Below are 17,924 nucleotides of genomic sequence, written 5' to 3'. Positions count from 1 at the left end.
GGGCTATATAAATACATTTGATTTGATTTGATATCTTTCCTGTATCTTTCCAACATGTTTCCTGTATCTTTCCAATATGTTTCCTGTATCTTTCCTATATGTTTCCTATATGTTTCCTGTACCTTTCCTATATGTTTCCTGTATCTTTCCTGTATCTTTCCAATATGTTTCCTGTGTCTTTCCTACATGTTTCCTATATGTTTCCTGTATCTTACCAATATGTTTCCTGTGTCTTTCCTACATGTTTCCTATATGTTTCCTGCATCTTTCCAAAATGTTTCCTCCATTTTTTTCTGTATCTTTCCTGTATGTTTCCTCCATTTTTTCTGTATCTTTCCAATATGTTTCCTGTATCTTTCCTACATGTTTCCTATATGTTTCCTGCATCTTTCCAAAATGTTTCCTCCATTTTTTCTGTATCTTTCCTGTATGTTTCCTCCATTTTTTCTGTATCTTTCCAATATGTTTCCTGTATCTTTCCTATATGTTTCCTATATGTTTCCTATATGTTTCCTATATGTTTCCTCCATTTTTCCTATATGTTTCCTATATGTTTCCTGTATGTTTCCTCCATTTTACCTATATGTTTCCTTATAGCCAGACAGAGACAAGACAAACAGACAAAGTTAGAAAGATCAAGATAAACTAATATCATATTATGACAAATATAACCACATATCGTCCACCTTGGCATTTTATAATTCCTATCACAAACATACACATGCACTTATGCACGCACACACATGCGCATGCACACGTGTGCACACACACAGACACACACACACACATACACACACACTTCTTCATTCAGCCTCCTTATCACATGCTAAACACGCCAATGTCAAACTGTCCCATGATGGGAAATTGATTTCATGCTTAAATAACTATCAGCGAGAGAGAGAGACAGAGGGAGCGAGAGAGATATATAAATGCTTGTTTTGATAACTGTTGCCTGAGCCATTACCAACCTCTTTCTATGTCTCTCTCTCTTTCCCTCCATCTTTCTCTCCATCTTTCTATCCTTCATCATGTGTGTGTTTCATTCCCCATCACACACCCAGATCATCATTAGTCAAAGACAAACAACAGGAATGAAGAACAAACAGAAGTGAAAAGAGGGGGGGGTGAATAGAGAATGGAACATGTCGTTGAGAGGGAAGGGTAGGGAGAAAAGGATAGGGGGGACAGTGAAACAATAGCAGGTCTTTAGAAAGCTGTGGCCATCGATGCTACTGGAACCACAGCGAGGGAGGGCATGGTCACACAATACTGCTCTACTGTACTGGCATCACACCTCTGCTTTGGTCTAGGTCAGAACCTAGGTCAAACATATCAATGTCAAACTATTTCAGTTGTGCTTTTGAGTTTGCTTTTGGGATTATCCCGTGTGTTCCATTTTGAGATGAAAGGAGTAGAGAGGACAGTTCAGGGTATGGGTAGTGTGAGAGGGGAGGGGCAGAGAGATTGAGAGAGAAAAGTATGATGACAACATTTAAAATATATATTTTACATTTATTTAACGAGGCAAGTCAGTAAAGAACCAATTCTTATTTTCAATGACAGCCCAGGAACTGTGGGTTAACTACCTTGTTCAGGGGCAGAATGACAGATTTGCACCTTTTTACCTTGGGATTTAATCTAGCAACCTCTCGGTTACTGGCCCAATGCTCTAACCACTAAGCTACCTGCCACACAAAGGGCCACTCTCTCTCTATTTATATATATCTTTGTCTCCATCCCTCCCTCTCTCTCTCTCTCCTTCTCTCACTATCTTTCTCTGTCTGAACCCTCAGTCTGGTCTCTGGGGTCTGTAATGGGGGTTTCCCATTGGTTGAGGCTCCCTAGTGATTCTGAGAATAACCACGAATCAGACCGGAGGGAGCCCCTTGACATGGTTACCACAGCAACCCCTCAACTGAAAACACACAAGTGAAAGTAGAGGGGGATATCATAAAACATGAAACAATCCTTGACTAAGTTACTTATACAAAGCTTTCTATGGTGGCAGTGAACTATGTGCTGTACTGGAGCAGGCATTTCAACTGCTTTCTGATAGAGGGTGTGAGGGTGTGAGAACATGACTACACAGCCACAAGTCTATGGACCATATCTACAGCAGTTGGACATACTGTTGTTGCCATGACACAATGTCTCACACTGTAGGTAGAGATTCTACAGAGAAATGCTTGTGTGTATAATAACTCCCTCCTACACACCCCATAGAAGAAGGCCACGCCCTCCTACACACCCCTTAGCAGGAGGCCACGCCCTCCTACACACCCCTTAGCTTGAGGCCACGCGCTCCTACAAACCTTAGCAGGAGGCCACGCCCTCCTACACACCCCTTAGCAGGAGCCCACGCCCTCCTACACACCCCTTAGCAGGAGCCCACACGCTTCTACACATCCCTTAGCAGGAGCCCACGTCCTCCTACACACCCCTTAGCAGGAGCCCACGCCCTCCTACACACCTTAGCAGGAGCCCACGCCCTCCTACACACCTTAGCAGGAGGCCACGCCCTCCTATACACACCTTAGCAGGAGCCCATGCCCTCCTACACACCTTAGCAGGAGGCCACGCCCTCCTACTCACCACTTAGCAGGAGCCCACGCCCTCCTACACACCCCTTAGCAGGAGGCCACGCCCTCCTACACACCCCTTAGCAGGAGCCCACGACATCCTGCACCCCTTAGCAGGAGCCCACACCCTCCTACACACCTTAGCAGGAGGCCACGCCCTCCTATACACCCCTTAGCAGGAGCCCACGCCCTCCTACACACCCCTTAGCAGGAGCCCACGTCCTCCTACACACCCCTTAGCAGGAGCCCACGCCCTCCTACACACCTTAGCAGGAGCCCACGCCCTCCTACACACCCCTTAGCAAGAGCCCACGCCCTCCTACACACCTTAGCAGGAGCCCACGCCCTCCTACACACCTTAGCAGGAGCCCATGCCCTCCTACACACCTTAGCAAGAGGCCATGCCCTCCTACATACCCCTTAGCTTGAGCCCACGCCCTCCTACAAACCTTAGCAGGAGGCCACGCCCTCCTACACACCCCTTAGCAGGAGCCCACGCCCTCCTACACACCCCTTAGCAGGAGCCCACACCCTTCTACACACCCCTTAGCAGGAGCCCACATCCTCCTACACACCCCTTAGCAGGAGCCCACGCCCTCCTACACACCTTAGCAGGAGCCCACGCCCTCCTGCACACCTTAGCAGGAGGCCACGCCCTCCTATACACACCTTTGCAGGAGCCCACGCCCTCCTACACACCTTAGCAGGAGGCCACGCCCTCCTACACACCACTTAGCAGGAGCCCACGCCCTCCTACACACCCCTTAGCAGGAGCCCACGTCCTCCTACACACCGCTTAGCAGGAGGCCACGCCCTCCTACACACCCCTTAGCAGGAGCCCACGCCATCTTGCACCCCTTAGCAGGAGCCCACACCCTCCTACACACCTTAGCAGGAGGCCACGCCCTCCTATACACCCCTTAGCAGGAGCCCACGCCCTCCTACACACCCCTTAGCAGGAGCCCACGCCCTCCTACACACCTTAGCAGGAGGCCACGCCCTCCTACACACCACTTAGCAGGAGCCCACGCCCTCCTACACACCCCTTAGCAGGAGCCCACGTCCTCCTACACACCCCTTAGCAGGAGCACACGCCCTCCTGCACCCCTTAGCAGGAGCCCACACCCTCCTACACACCCCTTAGCAGGAGCCCACGTCCTCCTACACACCCCTTAGCAGGAGCACACGCCCTCCTACACACCTTAGCAGGAGCCCATGCCCTCCTACACACCCCTTAGCAGGAGCCCACGCCCTCCCACACACCCCTTAGCAGGAGCCCATGCCCTACTACACACCTTAGCAAGAGGCCATGCCCTCCTACATTCCCCTTAGCTTGAGCCCACGCCCTCCTACAAACCTTAGCAGGAGGCCACGCCCTCCTACACACCACTTAGCAGGAGCCCACGCCCTCCTACACACCCCTTAGCAGGAGCCCACGCCCTCCTACACACCGCTTAGCAGGAGGCCACGCCCTCCTACACACCCCTTAGCAGGAGCCCACGCCATCTTGCACCCCTTAGCAGGAGCCCACACCCTCCTACACACCTTAGCAGGAGGCCACGCCCTCCTATACACCCCTTAGCAGGAGCCCACGCCCTCCTACACACCCCTTAGCAGGAGCCCACGCCCTCCTACACACCTTAGCAGGAGGCCACGCTCTCCTACACACCCCTTAGCAGGAGCCCACACCCTCCTACACACCTTAGCAGGAGGCCACGCCCTCCTATACACCCCTTAGCAGGAGCCCACGCCCTCCTACACACCCCTTAGCAGGAGCCCACGTCCTCCTACACACCCCTTAGCAGGAGCCCACGCCCTCCTACACACCTTAGCAGGAGCCCACGCCCTCCTACACACCTTAGCAGGAGGCCACGCCCTCCTACACACCACTTAGCAGGAGCCCACGCCCTCCTACACACCCCTTAGCAGGAGCCCACGTCCTCCTACACACCCCTTAGCAGGAGCACACGCCCTCCTGCACCCCTTAGCAGGAGCCCACACCCTCCTACACACCCCTTAGCAGGAGCCCATGCCCTCCTACACACCTTAGCAGGAGCCCATGCCCTCCTACACACCCCTTAGCAGGAGCCCACGCCCTCCCACACACCCCTTAGCAGGAGCCCATGCCCTACTACACACTTAGCAAGAGGCCATGCCCTCCTACATTCCCCTTAGCTTGAGCCCACGCCCTCCTACAAACCTTAGCAGGAGGCCACGCCCTCCTACACACCACTTAGCAGGAGCCCACGCCCTCCTACACACCCCTTAGCAGGAGCCCACGTCCTCCTACACACCGCTTAGCAGGAGGCCACGCCCTCCTACACACCCCTTAGCAGGAGCCCACGCCATCTTGCACCCCTTAGCAGGAGCCCACACCCTCCTACACACCTTAGCAGGAGGCCACGCCCTCCTATACACCCCTTAGCAGGAGCCCACGCCCTCCTACACACCCCTTAGCAGGAGCCCACGCCCTCCTACACACCTTAGCAGGAGGCCACGCTCTCCTACACACCCCTTAGCAGGAGCCCACACCCTCCTACACACCTTAGCAGGAGGCCACGCCCTCCTATACACCCCTTAGCAGGAGCCCACGCCCTCCTACACACCCCTTAGCAGGAGCCCACGTCCTCCTACACACCCCTTAGCAGGAGCCCACGCCCTCCTACACACCTTAGCAGGAGCCCACGCCCTCCTACACACCCCTTAGCAGGAGCCCACGCCCTCCTACACACCTTAGCAGGAGCCCACGCCCTCCTACACACCTTAGCAGGAGCCCATGCCCTCCTACACACCTTAGCAAGAGGCCATGCCCTCCTACATACCCCTTAGCTTGAGCCCACGCCCTCCTACAAACCTTAGCAGGAGGCCACGCCCTCCTACACACCCTTAGCAGGAGCCCACATCCTCCTACACACCCCTTAGCAGGAGCCCACGCCCTCCTACACACCTTAGCAGGAGCCCACGCCCTCCTGCACACCTTAGCAGGAGGCCACGCCCTCCTATACACACCTTAGCAGGAGCCCACGCCCTCCTACACACCTTAGCAGGAGGCCACGCCCTCCTACACACCACTTAGCAGGAGCCCACGCCCTCCTACACACCCCTTAGCAGGAGCCCACGTCCTCCTACACACCGCTTAGCAGGAGGCCACGCCCTCCTACACACCCCTTAGCAGGAGCCCACGCCCTCCTGCACACCTTAGCAGGAGGCCACGCCCTCCTATACACACCTTAGCAGGAGCCCACGCCCTCCTACACACCTTAGCAGGAGGCCACGCCCTCCTACACACCACTTAGCAGGAGGCCACGCCCTCCTATACACCCCTTAGCAGGAGCCCACGCCCTCCTACACACCCCTTAGCAGGAGCCCACGCCCTCCTACACACCTTAGCAGGAGGCCACGCCCTCCTACACACCACTTAGCAGGAGCCCTCGCCCTCCTACACACCCCTTAGCAGGAGCCCACGTCCTCCTACAAACCCCTTAGCAGGAGGCCACGCCCTCCTACACACCCCTTAGCAGGAGCACACGCCCTCCTGCACCCCTTAGCAGGAGCCCACACCCTCCTACACACCCCTTAGCAGGAGCCCATGCCCTCCTACACACCTTAGCAGGAGCCCATGCCCTCCTACACACCCCTTAGCAGGAGCCCACGCCCTCCCACACACCCCTTAGCAGGAGCCCATGCCCTACTACACACCTTAGCAAGAGGCCATGCCCTCCTACATTCCCCTTAGCTTGAGCCCACGCCCTCCTACAAACCTTAGCAGGAGGCCACGCCCTCCTACACACCACTTAGCAGGAGCCCACGCCCTCCTACACACCCCTTAGCAGGAGCCCACGTCCTCCTACACACCGCTTAGCAGGAGGCCACGCCCTCCTACACACCCCTTAGCAGGAGCCCACGCCATCTTGCACCCCTTAGCAGGAGCCCACACCCTCCTACACACCTTAGCAGGAGGCCACGCCCTCCTATACACCCCTTAGCAGGAGCCCACGCCCTCCTACACACCCCTTAGCAGGAGCCCACGTCCTCCTACACACCCCTTAGCAGGAGGCCACGCCCTCCTACACACCCCTTAGCAGGAGCACACGCCCTCCTGCACCCCTTAGCAGGAGCCCACACCCTCCTACACACCCCTTAGCTGGAGCCCATGCCCTCCTACACACCTTAGCAGGAGCCCATGCCCTCCTACACACCCCTTAGCAGGAGCCCATGCCCTACTACACACCTTAGCAAGAGGCCATGCCCTCCTACATTCCCCTTAGCTTGAGCCCACGCCCTCCTACAAACCTTAGCAGGAGGCCACGCCCTCCTACACACCCCTTAGCAGGAGCCCACACCCTCCTACACACCCCTTAGCAGGAGCCCACGCCCTCCTGCACCCCTTAGCAGGAGCCCACACCCTCCTACACACCCCTTAGCAGGAGCCCATGCCCTCCGACACACCTTAGCAGGAGCCCATGCACTCCTACACACCCCTGAGCAGCAGCCCACGTCCTCCCACACACCCCTTAGCAGGAGCCCATGCCCTCCTACACACCTTAGCAAGAGGCCATGCCCTCCTACATACCCCTTAGCTTGAGCCCACGCCCTCCTACAAACCTTAGCAGGAGGCCACGCCCTCCTACACACCCCTTAGCAGGAGCCCACACCCTTCTACACACCCCTTAGCAGGAGCCCACGTCCTCCTACACACCCCTTAGCAGGAGCCCACACCCTCCTATACACCTTAGCATTAGGCCACGCCCTCCTATACACCCCTTAGCAGGAGCCCACGTCCTCCTACACACCCCTTTGCAGGAGGCCACGCCCTCCTACACACCTTAGCAGGAGCCCACGCCCTCCTGCACCCCTTAGCAGGAGCCCACACCCTCCTACACACCCCTTAGCAGGAGTCCACACCCTCCTACACACCCCCTAGCAGGAGCCCACGTCCTCCTGCACCCCTTAGCAGGAGCCCACACCCTCCTACACACCCCTTAGCAGGAGTCCACACCCTCCTACACACCCCCTAGCAGGAGCCCACGCCCTCCTGCACCCCTTAGCAGGAGCCCACACCCTCCTACACATCCCTTAGCAGGAGCCCACGCCCTCCTGCACCCCTTAGCAGGAGCCCACGCCCTCCTGCACCCCTTAGCAGGAGCCCACACCCTCCTACACACCCCTTAGCAGGAGCCCACGGCCTCCTACACACCCCTTATCAGGAGCCCACGCCCTCCTGCACCCCTTAGCAGGAGCCCACACCCTCCTTCACACCCCTTAGCAGGAGCCCACGCCCTCCTACACACCCCTTAGCAGGAGCCCACGCCCTCCTACACACCCCTTAGCAGGAGCCCACGCCTTCCTACACACCCCTTAGCAGGAGCCCACACCCTCCTACACACCCCTTAGCAGGAGCCCACGTCCTCCTTCACACCCCTTAGCAGGAGCCCACACCCTCCTACACACCCCTTAGCAGGAGCCCACGCCTTCCTACACACCCCTTAGCAGGAGCCCACACCCTCCTACACACCCCTTAGCAGGAGCCCACGCCTTCCTACACACCCCTTAGCAGGAGCCCACACCCTCCTACACACCCCTTAGCAGGAGCCCACGTCCTCCTTCACACCCCTTAGCAGGAGCCCACACCCTCCTACACACCCCTTAGCAGGAGCCCACGCCTTCCTACACACCCCTTAGCAGGAGCCCACACCCTCCTACACACCCCTTAGCAGGAGCCCACGTCCTCCTACACACCCCTTAGCAGGAGCCCACGCCTTCCTACACACCCCTAAGCAGGAGCCCACACCCTCCTACACACCCCTTAGCAGGAGCCCACGTCCTCCTTCACACCCCTTAGCAGGAGCCCACGCCCTCCTACACACCCCTTGGCAGGAGCCCACGTCTTCCTACACACCTTAGCAGGAGCCCACACCCTCCTGCACCCCTTAGCAGGAGCCCACACCCTCCTTCACACCCCTTAGCAGGAGCCCACACCCTCCGAGACACCCCTTAGCAGGAGCCCACGCCCTCCTACACACCCCTTAGCAGGAGCCCACACCCTCCTACACACCCCTTAGCAGGAGCCCACGCCTTCCTACACACCCCTTAGCAGGAGCCCACACCCTCCTACACACCCCTTAGCAGGAGCCCACGTCCTCCTTCACACCCCTTAGCAGGAGCGCACGCCCTCCTACACACCCCTTAGCAGGTGCCCACGTCTTCCTACACACCTTAGCAGGAGCCCACACCCTCTTTCATGGTCCTTCTGATCCTTCCAAATCCCTAGACTGGATCATTACTAGCATGGCTTGGAGTGAGTGAGTGAGTGAGTGAGTGAGTGAGTGAGTGAGTGAGTGAGTGAGTGAGTGAGTGAGTGAGTGAGTGTGTCCGCAGGGAATTGACGTCACAGTCCGAGTCCCAGCCTGTAAGAGTCCCAGCATAGCATGTCCCAGCATAGCCCAGCATAGCCCAGCATAGCCCAGCCTAGCATGTCCCAGCATAGCCCAGCCCAGCATAGCCCAGCATGTCCCAGCATAGCCCGGTTTAGCATCTCCCAGCATAGCCCAGCTGAGCATGTCCCAGCATAGCCCAGCATAGCCCAGCTTAGCATGTCCCAGCATAGCCCAGCATAGCCCAGCATGTCCCTGCATAGCCCAGCATAGCCCAGCATAGCCCAGCATAGCATGTCCCAGCATAGCCCAGCATAACCCAGCATAGCCCATCCTGGCATAGCATAGCCCAGCCCAGCATAGCCCAGCCCAGCATGGCCCAGCATAGCCCAGCATAGCCCAGCATGTCCCAGCATAGCCCAGCCCAGCATGTCCCAGCATAGCCCAGCCCAGCATAGCCCAGCATGTCCCAGCATAGCCCAGCCAACATAGCCCAGCCCAGCATAGCCCAGCATAGCTCAGCCCAGCATAGCCCAGCCCAGCATAGCCCAGCCCAGCATAGCCCAGCCCAGCATAGCCCAACATAGCCCAGCCCAGCATAGCCCAGCATAGCTCAGCCCAGCATAGCCCAGCACAGCTCAGCCCAGCATAGCCCAGCATAGCTCAGCCCAGCATAGCCCAGCATAGCCCAGCCCAGCATAGCCCAGCATAGCTCAGCCCAGCATGTCCCAGCATAGCTCAGCCCAGCATGTCCCAGCATAGCCCAGCCCAGCATGTCCCAGCATAGCCCAGCCCAGCATAGCCCAGCATAGCTCAGCCCAGCATAGCCCAGCATGTCCTTACCTGTGCAGGTGAAACACTTGACATGGAAGTGTGTGTCCTGAACGCGCACCACCTCTCCCTTACACGCCTCCCGACAACGCTGGCACCGGATTGGTCCAGTGCTCCGCTCACCGCCCAAAGAGGCCTGCTGATAGGCTGTAAAAAGACAGGAGTAGAGACAGCTGACCTCATCCAATCATAACAATCGATGTTTGTCCCCCAGATGGCACCATATTCCCTATAGAGTTCACTACTACTTAACATGGCCCATAGGGAACAGGGTGCCACCTGGGATGCAACCAACAATACCAAACAATACCAAACAGTCAATATATATCATCTGTGCTATACTATAGTTGGCAATAGCCTCTCTACCCTTCTGTCATGCTCTGTATGCATATTTGTGAGTGGATTTGACATATTGCTCATTCCCACATTCTATAATAGTCAATTGTTTCCTCAACAATGTCAGTATTCCTTACCAGTCACACCCTAACAGGGACAGAACAGGACACCCATTGGTTAATTGGAATCCAATGCTAGTTTGTTGTGCCAACATAGGATGCAAGGGGAATGGTGGAAGTCGACCACTATATTATGTTACGGGAGGAATCATAACAAAAAACAAAACTCCACAGGTTTCCACAGACATGTCAATGAACAAGTGGGTACTATACAGAGTGTGTGTCTGTCTGTGTCAGTGAGTGCGTGCGTGCATACGTTTGTGTGTGTATAGGCCACTGCCATACCCGTCTGCAGTGATAAGCAACCTGAAATTGAGTGTGGGATTGACATAGATTAACCCAATTCTCTGTGACAAGAAGGAAGTAGTGTGTGCCAGGTAGAGTAATCCTCTAGGCTTCGGTCTTCTAGAGAGGAGAGGAGAGGAGAGGGAGAGGAGAGGAGAGGAGAGGAGAGGAGAGGAGAGGAGAATAGGTATCATGGGAGCTTGCCACTAGCCAGGGCACAGAGAGGATGAGAGAAGGAAGATAATGCCTTCCACCTGTCTTCCTTTCTGAGGACATCAACAGCAGAGAGAGGAGGAGAGAAGAGAAGAAGAGAGGAGAGAAGAGAAGGAGGATAATACCGTTCACCTGTCTTCCTTCCTGAGGACATCAACAGCAGAGAGAGGAGAGAAGAGAAGAAGAGAGGAGAGAAGAGAAGGAGGATAATGCCGTTCACCTGTCTTCCTTCCTGAGGACATCAACAGCAGAGAGAGGAGAGAAGAGAAGAAGAGAGGAGAGAAGAGAAGGAGGATAATGCCGTTCACCTGTCTTCCTTCCTGAGGACATCAACAGCAGAGAGAGGAGAGAAGAGAAGAAGAGAGGAGAGAAGAGAAGGAGGATAATGCCGTTCACCTGTCTTCCTTCCTGAGGACATCAACAGCAGAGAGAGGAGAGAAGAGAAGAAGAGAGGAGAGAAGAGAAGGAGGATAATGCCGTTCACCTGTCTTCCTTCCTGAGGACATCAACAGCAGAGCAAGGGAAAGTACACAGCCCAGCATTACCCGGATTAAAGAACAATTCCACTCAAAACTATCTTGTGGTATTTGTTATATTATTTTTATATCTTAAAATATTTGAGGGGGCCGAATAGCTTTAATATTGCAGATAGATTGGGGCTTCCATCAATGTAATTGTAATTTCCAATCCCCCATATATTTTTTACCTGATGCCCCGGCAGGTATTACATACATTTTACAGACACAATCTATTTTACATTAGTTATCTTGATGTTATTAGTCCCAGCCTTCAGCTCTCCTCAACCCCTCACATCTATCTTAGAAGACCATCCAGTCCTAGCCTTCATCTCCCCTCAACCCCTCCCATCTATCTCTGAAGACCATCCAGTCTCAGTCTTCTGCTCCCCTCAACCCCTCCCATCTATATCTGAAGACCATCCAGTCCCAGCCTTCAGCTCCCTTCAACCCCTCCTATCTATCTCTGAAGACCATCCAGTCCCAGCCTTCAGCTCCCTTCAACCCCTCCCATCTATCTCTGAAGACCATCCAGTCCCAGCCTTCAGCTCCCCTCAACCCCTCCCATCTATCTCTGAAGACCATCCAGTACCAGTCTTCAGCTCCCCTCAACCCCTGCCATCTATCTCTGAAGACCATCCAGTCCCAGCCTTCTGCTCCCCTCAACCCCTCCCATCTATCTCTGAAGACCATCCAGTCCCAGCCTTCAGCTCCCCTCAACCCCTCCCATCTATCTCTGAAGACCATCCAGTCCCAGTCTTCAGCTCCCCTCAACCCCTCCCATCTATCTCTGAAGACCATCCAGTCCCAGTCTTCAGCTCCCCTCAACCCCTCCCATCTATCTCTGAAGACTATCCAGTCCCAGCCTTCTGCTCCCCTCAACCCCTCCCATCTATCTCTGAAGACTATCCAGTCCCAGCCTTCAGCTCCCCTCAACCCCTCCCATCTATCTCTGAGGACCATACCGTTTAGATTTCTATTTGCCATATATTTTCAACTGTGCTGTGATGTTTCACAAAAGTTCTGATCCTATATACATTTACAGACACAGTATATTTTACATGAGTTATCTTGATGTTATTAGTCCCAGCCTTCAGCTCTCCTCAACCCCTCACATCTATCTTAGAAGACCATCCAGTCCTAGCCTTCATCTCCCCTCAACCCCTCCCATCTATCTCTGAAGACCATCCATTCCCAGCCTTCAGCTCCCTTCAACCCCTCCTATCTATCTCTGAAGACCATCCAGTCCCAGCCTTCAGCTCCCTTCAACCCCTCCCATCTATCTCTGAAGACCATCCAGTCCCAGCCTTCAGCTCCCCTCAACCCCTCCCATCTATCTCTGAAGACCATCCAGTCCCAGTCTTCAGCTCCCCTCAACCCCTGCCATCTATCTCTGAAGACCATCCAGTCCCAGCCTTCTGCTCCGCTCAACCCCTCCCATCTATCTCTGAAGACCATCCAGTCCCAGCCTTCTGCTCCCCTCAACCCCTCCCATCTATCTCTGAAGACCATCCAGTCCCAGCCTTCAGCTCCCCTCAACCCCTCCCATCTATCTCTGAAGACCATCCAGTCCCAGTCTTCAGCTCCCCTCAACCCCTCCCATCTATCTCTGAAGACCATCCAGTCCCAGCCTTCAGCTCCCCTCAACCCCTCCCATCTATCTCTGAAGACCATCCAGTCCCAGTCTTCAGCTCCCCTCAACCCCTCCCATCTATCTCTGAAGACCATCCAGTCCCAGTCTTCAGCTCCCCTCAACCCCTCCCATCTATATCTGAAGACTATCCAGTCCCAGCCTTCTGATCCCCTCAACCCCTCCCATCTATCTCTGAAGACTATCCAGTCCCAGCCTTCAGCTCCCCTCAACCCCTCCCATCTATCTCTGAGGACCATACAGTTTAGATTTCTATTTGCCATATATTTTCAACTGTGCTGTGATGTTTCCCAAAAGTTCTGATCCTATATACATTTACAGACACAGTATATTTTACATGAGTTATCCTGCTGTTATGAGTCCCGCCCTTCAGCTCCACTCAACACCTTCCATCAGCGTGGTCCTTCTGTAGCTCAGTTGGTAGAGCATGGCGCTTGTAACGCCAGGGTAGTGGGTTCGATTCCCGGGACCACCCATACGTAGAATGTATGCACACATGACTGTAAGTCGCTTTGGATAAAAGCGTCTGCTAAATGGCATATATTATTATTATTATATATTATCTATCTCTGAAGACCATCCAGTTTCAGCCTTCAGCTCTCCTCAACCCCTTCCATCTATCTCTGAAGACCATCCAGTTTCAGCCTTCAGCTCTCCTCAACCTCTTCCATCTATCTCTGAAGACCATCCAGTTTCAGCCTTCAGCTCTCCTCAACCCCTTCCATCTATCTCTGAAGACAATGCAGTTTCAGCCTTCAGCTCCACTCAACCCCTTCCATCTATTTCTTAACACCATCCAGTTTCAGCCTTCAGCTCCACTCAACCCCTTCCATCTATCTCTGAAGACAATGCAGTTTCAGCCTTCAGCTCCACTCAACCCCTTCCATCTATCTCTGAAGACAATGCAGTTTCAGCCTTCAGCTCTCCTCAACCCCTTCCATCTATCTCTGAAGACCATCCAGTTTCAGCCTTCAGCTCTCCTCAACCCCTTCCATCTATCTCTGAATACCATCCAGTTTCAGCCTTCAGCTCTCCTCAACCCCTTCCATCTATCTCTGAAGACCATCCAGTTTCAGCCTTCAGCTCTCCTCAACCCCTTCCATCTATCTCTGAAGACCATCCAGTTTCAGCCTTCAGCTCTCCTCAACCCCTTCCATCTATCTCTGAAGACCATCCAGTTTCAGCCTTCAGCTCTCCTCAACCCCTTCCATCTATCTCTGAAGACAATGCAGTTTCAGCCTTCAGCTCTCCTCAACCCCTTCCATCTATCTCTGAAGACCATCCAGTTTCAGCCTTCAGCTCCACTCAACCCCTTCCATCTATCTCTAAAGACCATCCAGTTTCAGCCTTCAGCTCCACTCAACCCCTTCCATCTATCTCTGAAGACCATCCAGTTTCAGCCTTCAGCTCTCCTCAACCCCTTCCATCTATCTCTGAAGACCATCCAGTTTCAGCCTTCAGCTCTCCTCAACCCCTTCCATCTATCTCTGAAGACCATCCAGTTTCAGCATTCAGCTCTCCTCAACCCCTTCCATCTATCTCTGAAGACCATCCAGTTTCAGCCTTCAGCTCTCCTCAACCCCTTCCATCTATCTCTGAAGACCATCCAGTTTCAGCCTTCAGCTCTCCTCAACCCCTTCCATCTATCTCTGAAGACCATCCAGTTTCAGCCTTCAGCTCTCCTCAACCCCTTCCATATATCTCTGAAGACCATCCAGTTTCAGCCTTCAGCTCTCCTCAACCCCTTCCATCTATTTCTTAACACCATCCAGTTTCAGCCTTCAGCTCTCCTCAACCCCTTCCATCTATTTCTTAACACCATCCAGTTTCCTATTTGCCTTTTATTTTTCAATTGTGCTGTGATGTTTCACAAAAGTCCTGAACTTTTCTATTCTCATAGTTTCTACAGGTTGTAAATTAAAAACTATATTTTTTTGCTAAAAGTATTATTATATTATTGATTGATTGACTATGACATTTCAGATCACCCAGTATTGCTGTCTGCAGAGTTAGCTCCAGGTAAATGTTACAATTCTTCAGCCATTCCTGGACCTGCTACCAAAAGCAAGCTTCATATGGACAGTACCAAAACAAATGATCTAATGATTCTGTCTCTTCACAGCAACATCTGCAGATCTGTGATGGTAGAAACCCCCATATATAACATGCTGTTGGTTGCAAGAATTCTGTATGATAATATAAATAGAAAAGTATTGAATCCGGTGTCGTTTTGCATATCATGTGCCATGGAATCAGTACATCAAAAATCTCTTCCAAACTATTGTGCCATCTATATGGCACAGCTGTCATTTTTTTGTTCCTTAAATGACACTGGTATATTTTTTCATTTCTCACAATTTTCTTTAACCAATTTTGGTCTTTAATGCAGAGGCGACAGACGAGTTTCTTACTTTTCCCCTTTCCACTTGTCTCTTCCATTTTTACGATAATGCTGCAATCAGTTGGTTGTAATTTTGGGTAGAGCATACATTTCCATATATTTGTGTTGGCTACATGTCTCTCTCTCTCTCTCTCTCTCTCTCTCTCTCTCTCTCTCTCTCTCTCTCTCTCTCTCTCTCTCTCTCTCTCTCTCTCTCTCTCTCTCTCGTAAAAGTCTCTCTGGATAAGAGAGTCTGCTAAATGACTCACTACTGTAAGTCTCTCTGGATAAGAGAGTCTGCTAAATTACTCACTACTGTAAGTCTCTCTGGATAAGAGAGTCTGCTAAATGACTCACTACAGTAAGTCTCTCTGGATTAGAGAGTCTGCTAAATGACTCACTACTGTAAGTCTCTCTGGATAAGAGTCTGCTAAATGACTCACTACTGTACGTCTCTCTGGATAAGAGAGTCTGCTAAATGACTCACTACTGTAAGTCTCTCTGGATAAGAGTCTGCTAAATGACTCACTACTGTACGTCTCTCTGGATAAGAGAGTCTGCTAAATGACTCACTACTGTAAGTCTCTCTGGATAAGAGTCTGCTAAATGACTCACTACTGTAAGTCTCTCTGGATAAGAGTCTGCTAAATGACTCACTACTGTACGTCTCTCTGGATAAGAGAGTCTGCTAAATGACTCACTACTGTAAGTCTCTCTGGATAAGAGTGTCTGCTAAATGACTCACTACTGTAAAACTCTCTGGATTAGAGAGTCTGCTAAATGACTCACTACTGTAAAACTCTCTGGATTAGAGAGTCTGCTAAATGACTCACTACTGTAAGTCTCTCTGGATAAGAGTGTCTGCTAAATGACTCACTACTGTAAATCTCTCTGGATTAGAGTCTGCTAAATGACTCACTACTGTAGTATCTCTGGATAAGAGTGTCTGCTAAATTACTAAAATCTAAATGTCTGCCTCTGTTGAGTGTTAAGTCATCCCAGACAAACAGAACAAAGGTTCTGTATCAGTTGTATCTAAGTAGTTCATTAACATTGTTGTCGATAGCTGTAACCACTGGTCCTGGATCAGTGAAGTTGGTAGTGGTAAGGTAAACACCACTGTTGGAGGCACATACACAGGTTCTGGATAGGCTAAGTCAGGGCTGGTTTGGGCAGCCCTGGGCTAAGTGAATCAGGCAAGGCGATAGCTAAGTGGTTAAATACATAAGGCAGTGGGAGGCTGCTGCTATTTAAAAACTGGTCCTGGATCAGTGAACGGGGCAGCTTAGTGGTTCAGTAGTTTTCCTACCAAGTGGTAAGACAGCTTCTGGATCAGTTGCTAAGTGATATAAGACAAAGGGCCGTGGCAGGCTGCTGCTATTTCTACGCCGACCTCAACACATGCTGAGAGCTCACAGTCACAAGGGATTGTGGGAGATTGGATGTGACATGTCCCTCGCACTCTCCCTCTTCCCACTATATCTCTCTCAATTAATTTTAATTCAAAGGTCTTTATTGGCATGGGAAACATACCGTATGTTTACATTGCCAAAACAAATGGAATAGGCAATAAACAAAAGGGAAATAAACAGGAAACAGTAAACATTACACACACAAAAGTAGTAAAATAATATAACATTTCAAATGTTATATTATTGGCTTTGTACAGTGTTGTGACAATGTTCAAGTAGTTTTGAAGTATGAAAAGGAAAATAAATAAACAGATAAATCTAGGTTTTATTTCCAATGGTGTTTGTTGTTCACTGGTTGCCCTTTTCTCATGGCAATGGGCCACAAATCTTTCTGCTGTGATGCACACTGCAGTATTTCACCTAACAGATATGGGAGTTTATCACTGTTTCATTTGTTTTCACATTCTTTGTGGGTCTGTGTGATATGTTGGAAATATGTGTCTCTAACATGGTCATACAATTGGCAGAAGATTAAAAAGTGCAGCTCAGTTTCCACCTCATTTTGTGGGCAGTGTGCACATATCCTGTCTTATCCTGTGAGCCAGGTCTGCCTATGGTGGCCTCTCTCAATAGCAAGGCTATGCTCACTTAGTCTGTACACAGTCAAGGATTGTCTTAATTTAGGGTCAGTCACAGTGGTCAGGTATTCTAAAACCCTAGAGGGCAAAGGGTTCTAGAACTGACTCAAGTATTTTTTAGCCAGATTCTAATTGGGATGTTGATGTTCCTTTTGATGGCGTAGAAGGCCCTTCTTGTCTTGTCTCTTAGATCGTTCACAGCCGTGTGGAAGTTACCTGTGGTGTTGATGTTTAGGCCGAGGTAGGTGTAAATATTTGTGTGCTCTAGGTCACCAGTGTGTAGATTGAATTTGTATTTGTTGTCTTGGCTACTGGACCTTTTTTGTTACACCATTATTTGTGTCTTACTTAGATTTACTGTCAGGGCCCAGGTCTGACAGAATCTGTGCAGAAGATCTAGGTGTTGCTGTAGGCCCTCCTTGGTTGGGGACAGAAGCAGCAGATCATCAGCAAACAGTAGACATTTGACTTCTGAGTCCTGTAGGGTGAGGCCGGTTGCCGTAGACTGCCCTCACCAATTCATTTAAATATATTCCATATTCCAACAGTAGTTATTGGGGTCAAACACTGTATGTCTCCATGCACTGCCGT

At 51.9% G+C, this 17,924-nt stretch overlaps 1 protein-coding gene across 1 annotated transcript in view; it reads right to left on the bottom strand.

Moving 5' to 3' along the window:
- The window catches only part of LOC118382901 (actin-binding LIM protein 3-like), a 111,228-nt gene that overhangs the window by 73,751 nt on the left and 19,553 nt on the right, over positions 1 to 17,924 (bottom strand). Inside the window, exon 2 of the mRNA XM_052487851.1 lies at positions 9,797 to 9,931. Within this exon, the coding sequence (XP_052343811.1) occupies positions 9,797 to 9,931 (135 nt within the window). The remainder of the gene's footprint in view (positions 1 to 9,796; positions 9,932 to 17,924) is intronic.

This window comes from Oncorhynchus keta, chromosome 30, assembly GCF_023373465.1.
Source record: "Oncorhynchus keta strain PuntledgeMale-10-30-2019 chromosome 30, Oket_V2, whole genome shotgun sequence".
Classification (NCBI taxonomy): Eukaryota; Metazoa; Chordata; class Actinopteri; order Salmoniformes; family Salmonidae; genus Oncorhynchus; species Oncorhynchus keta.
Note: the sequence above shows the minus strand (reverse complement) of the source record. Positions and strands in the feature narration are given on the sequence as shown.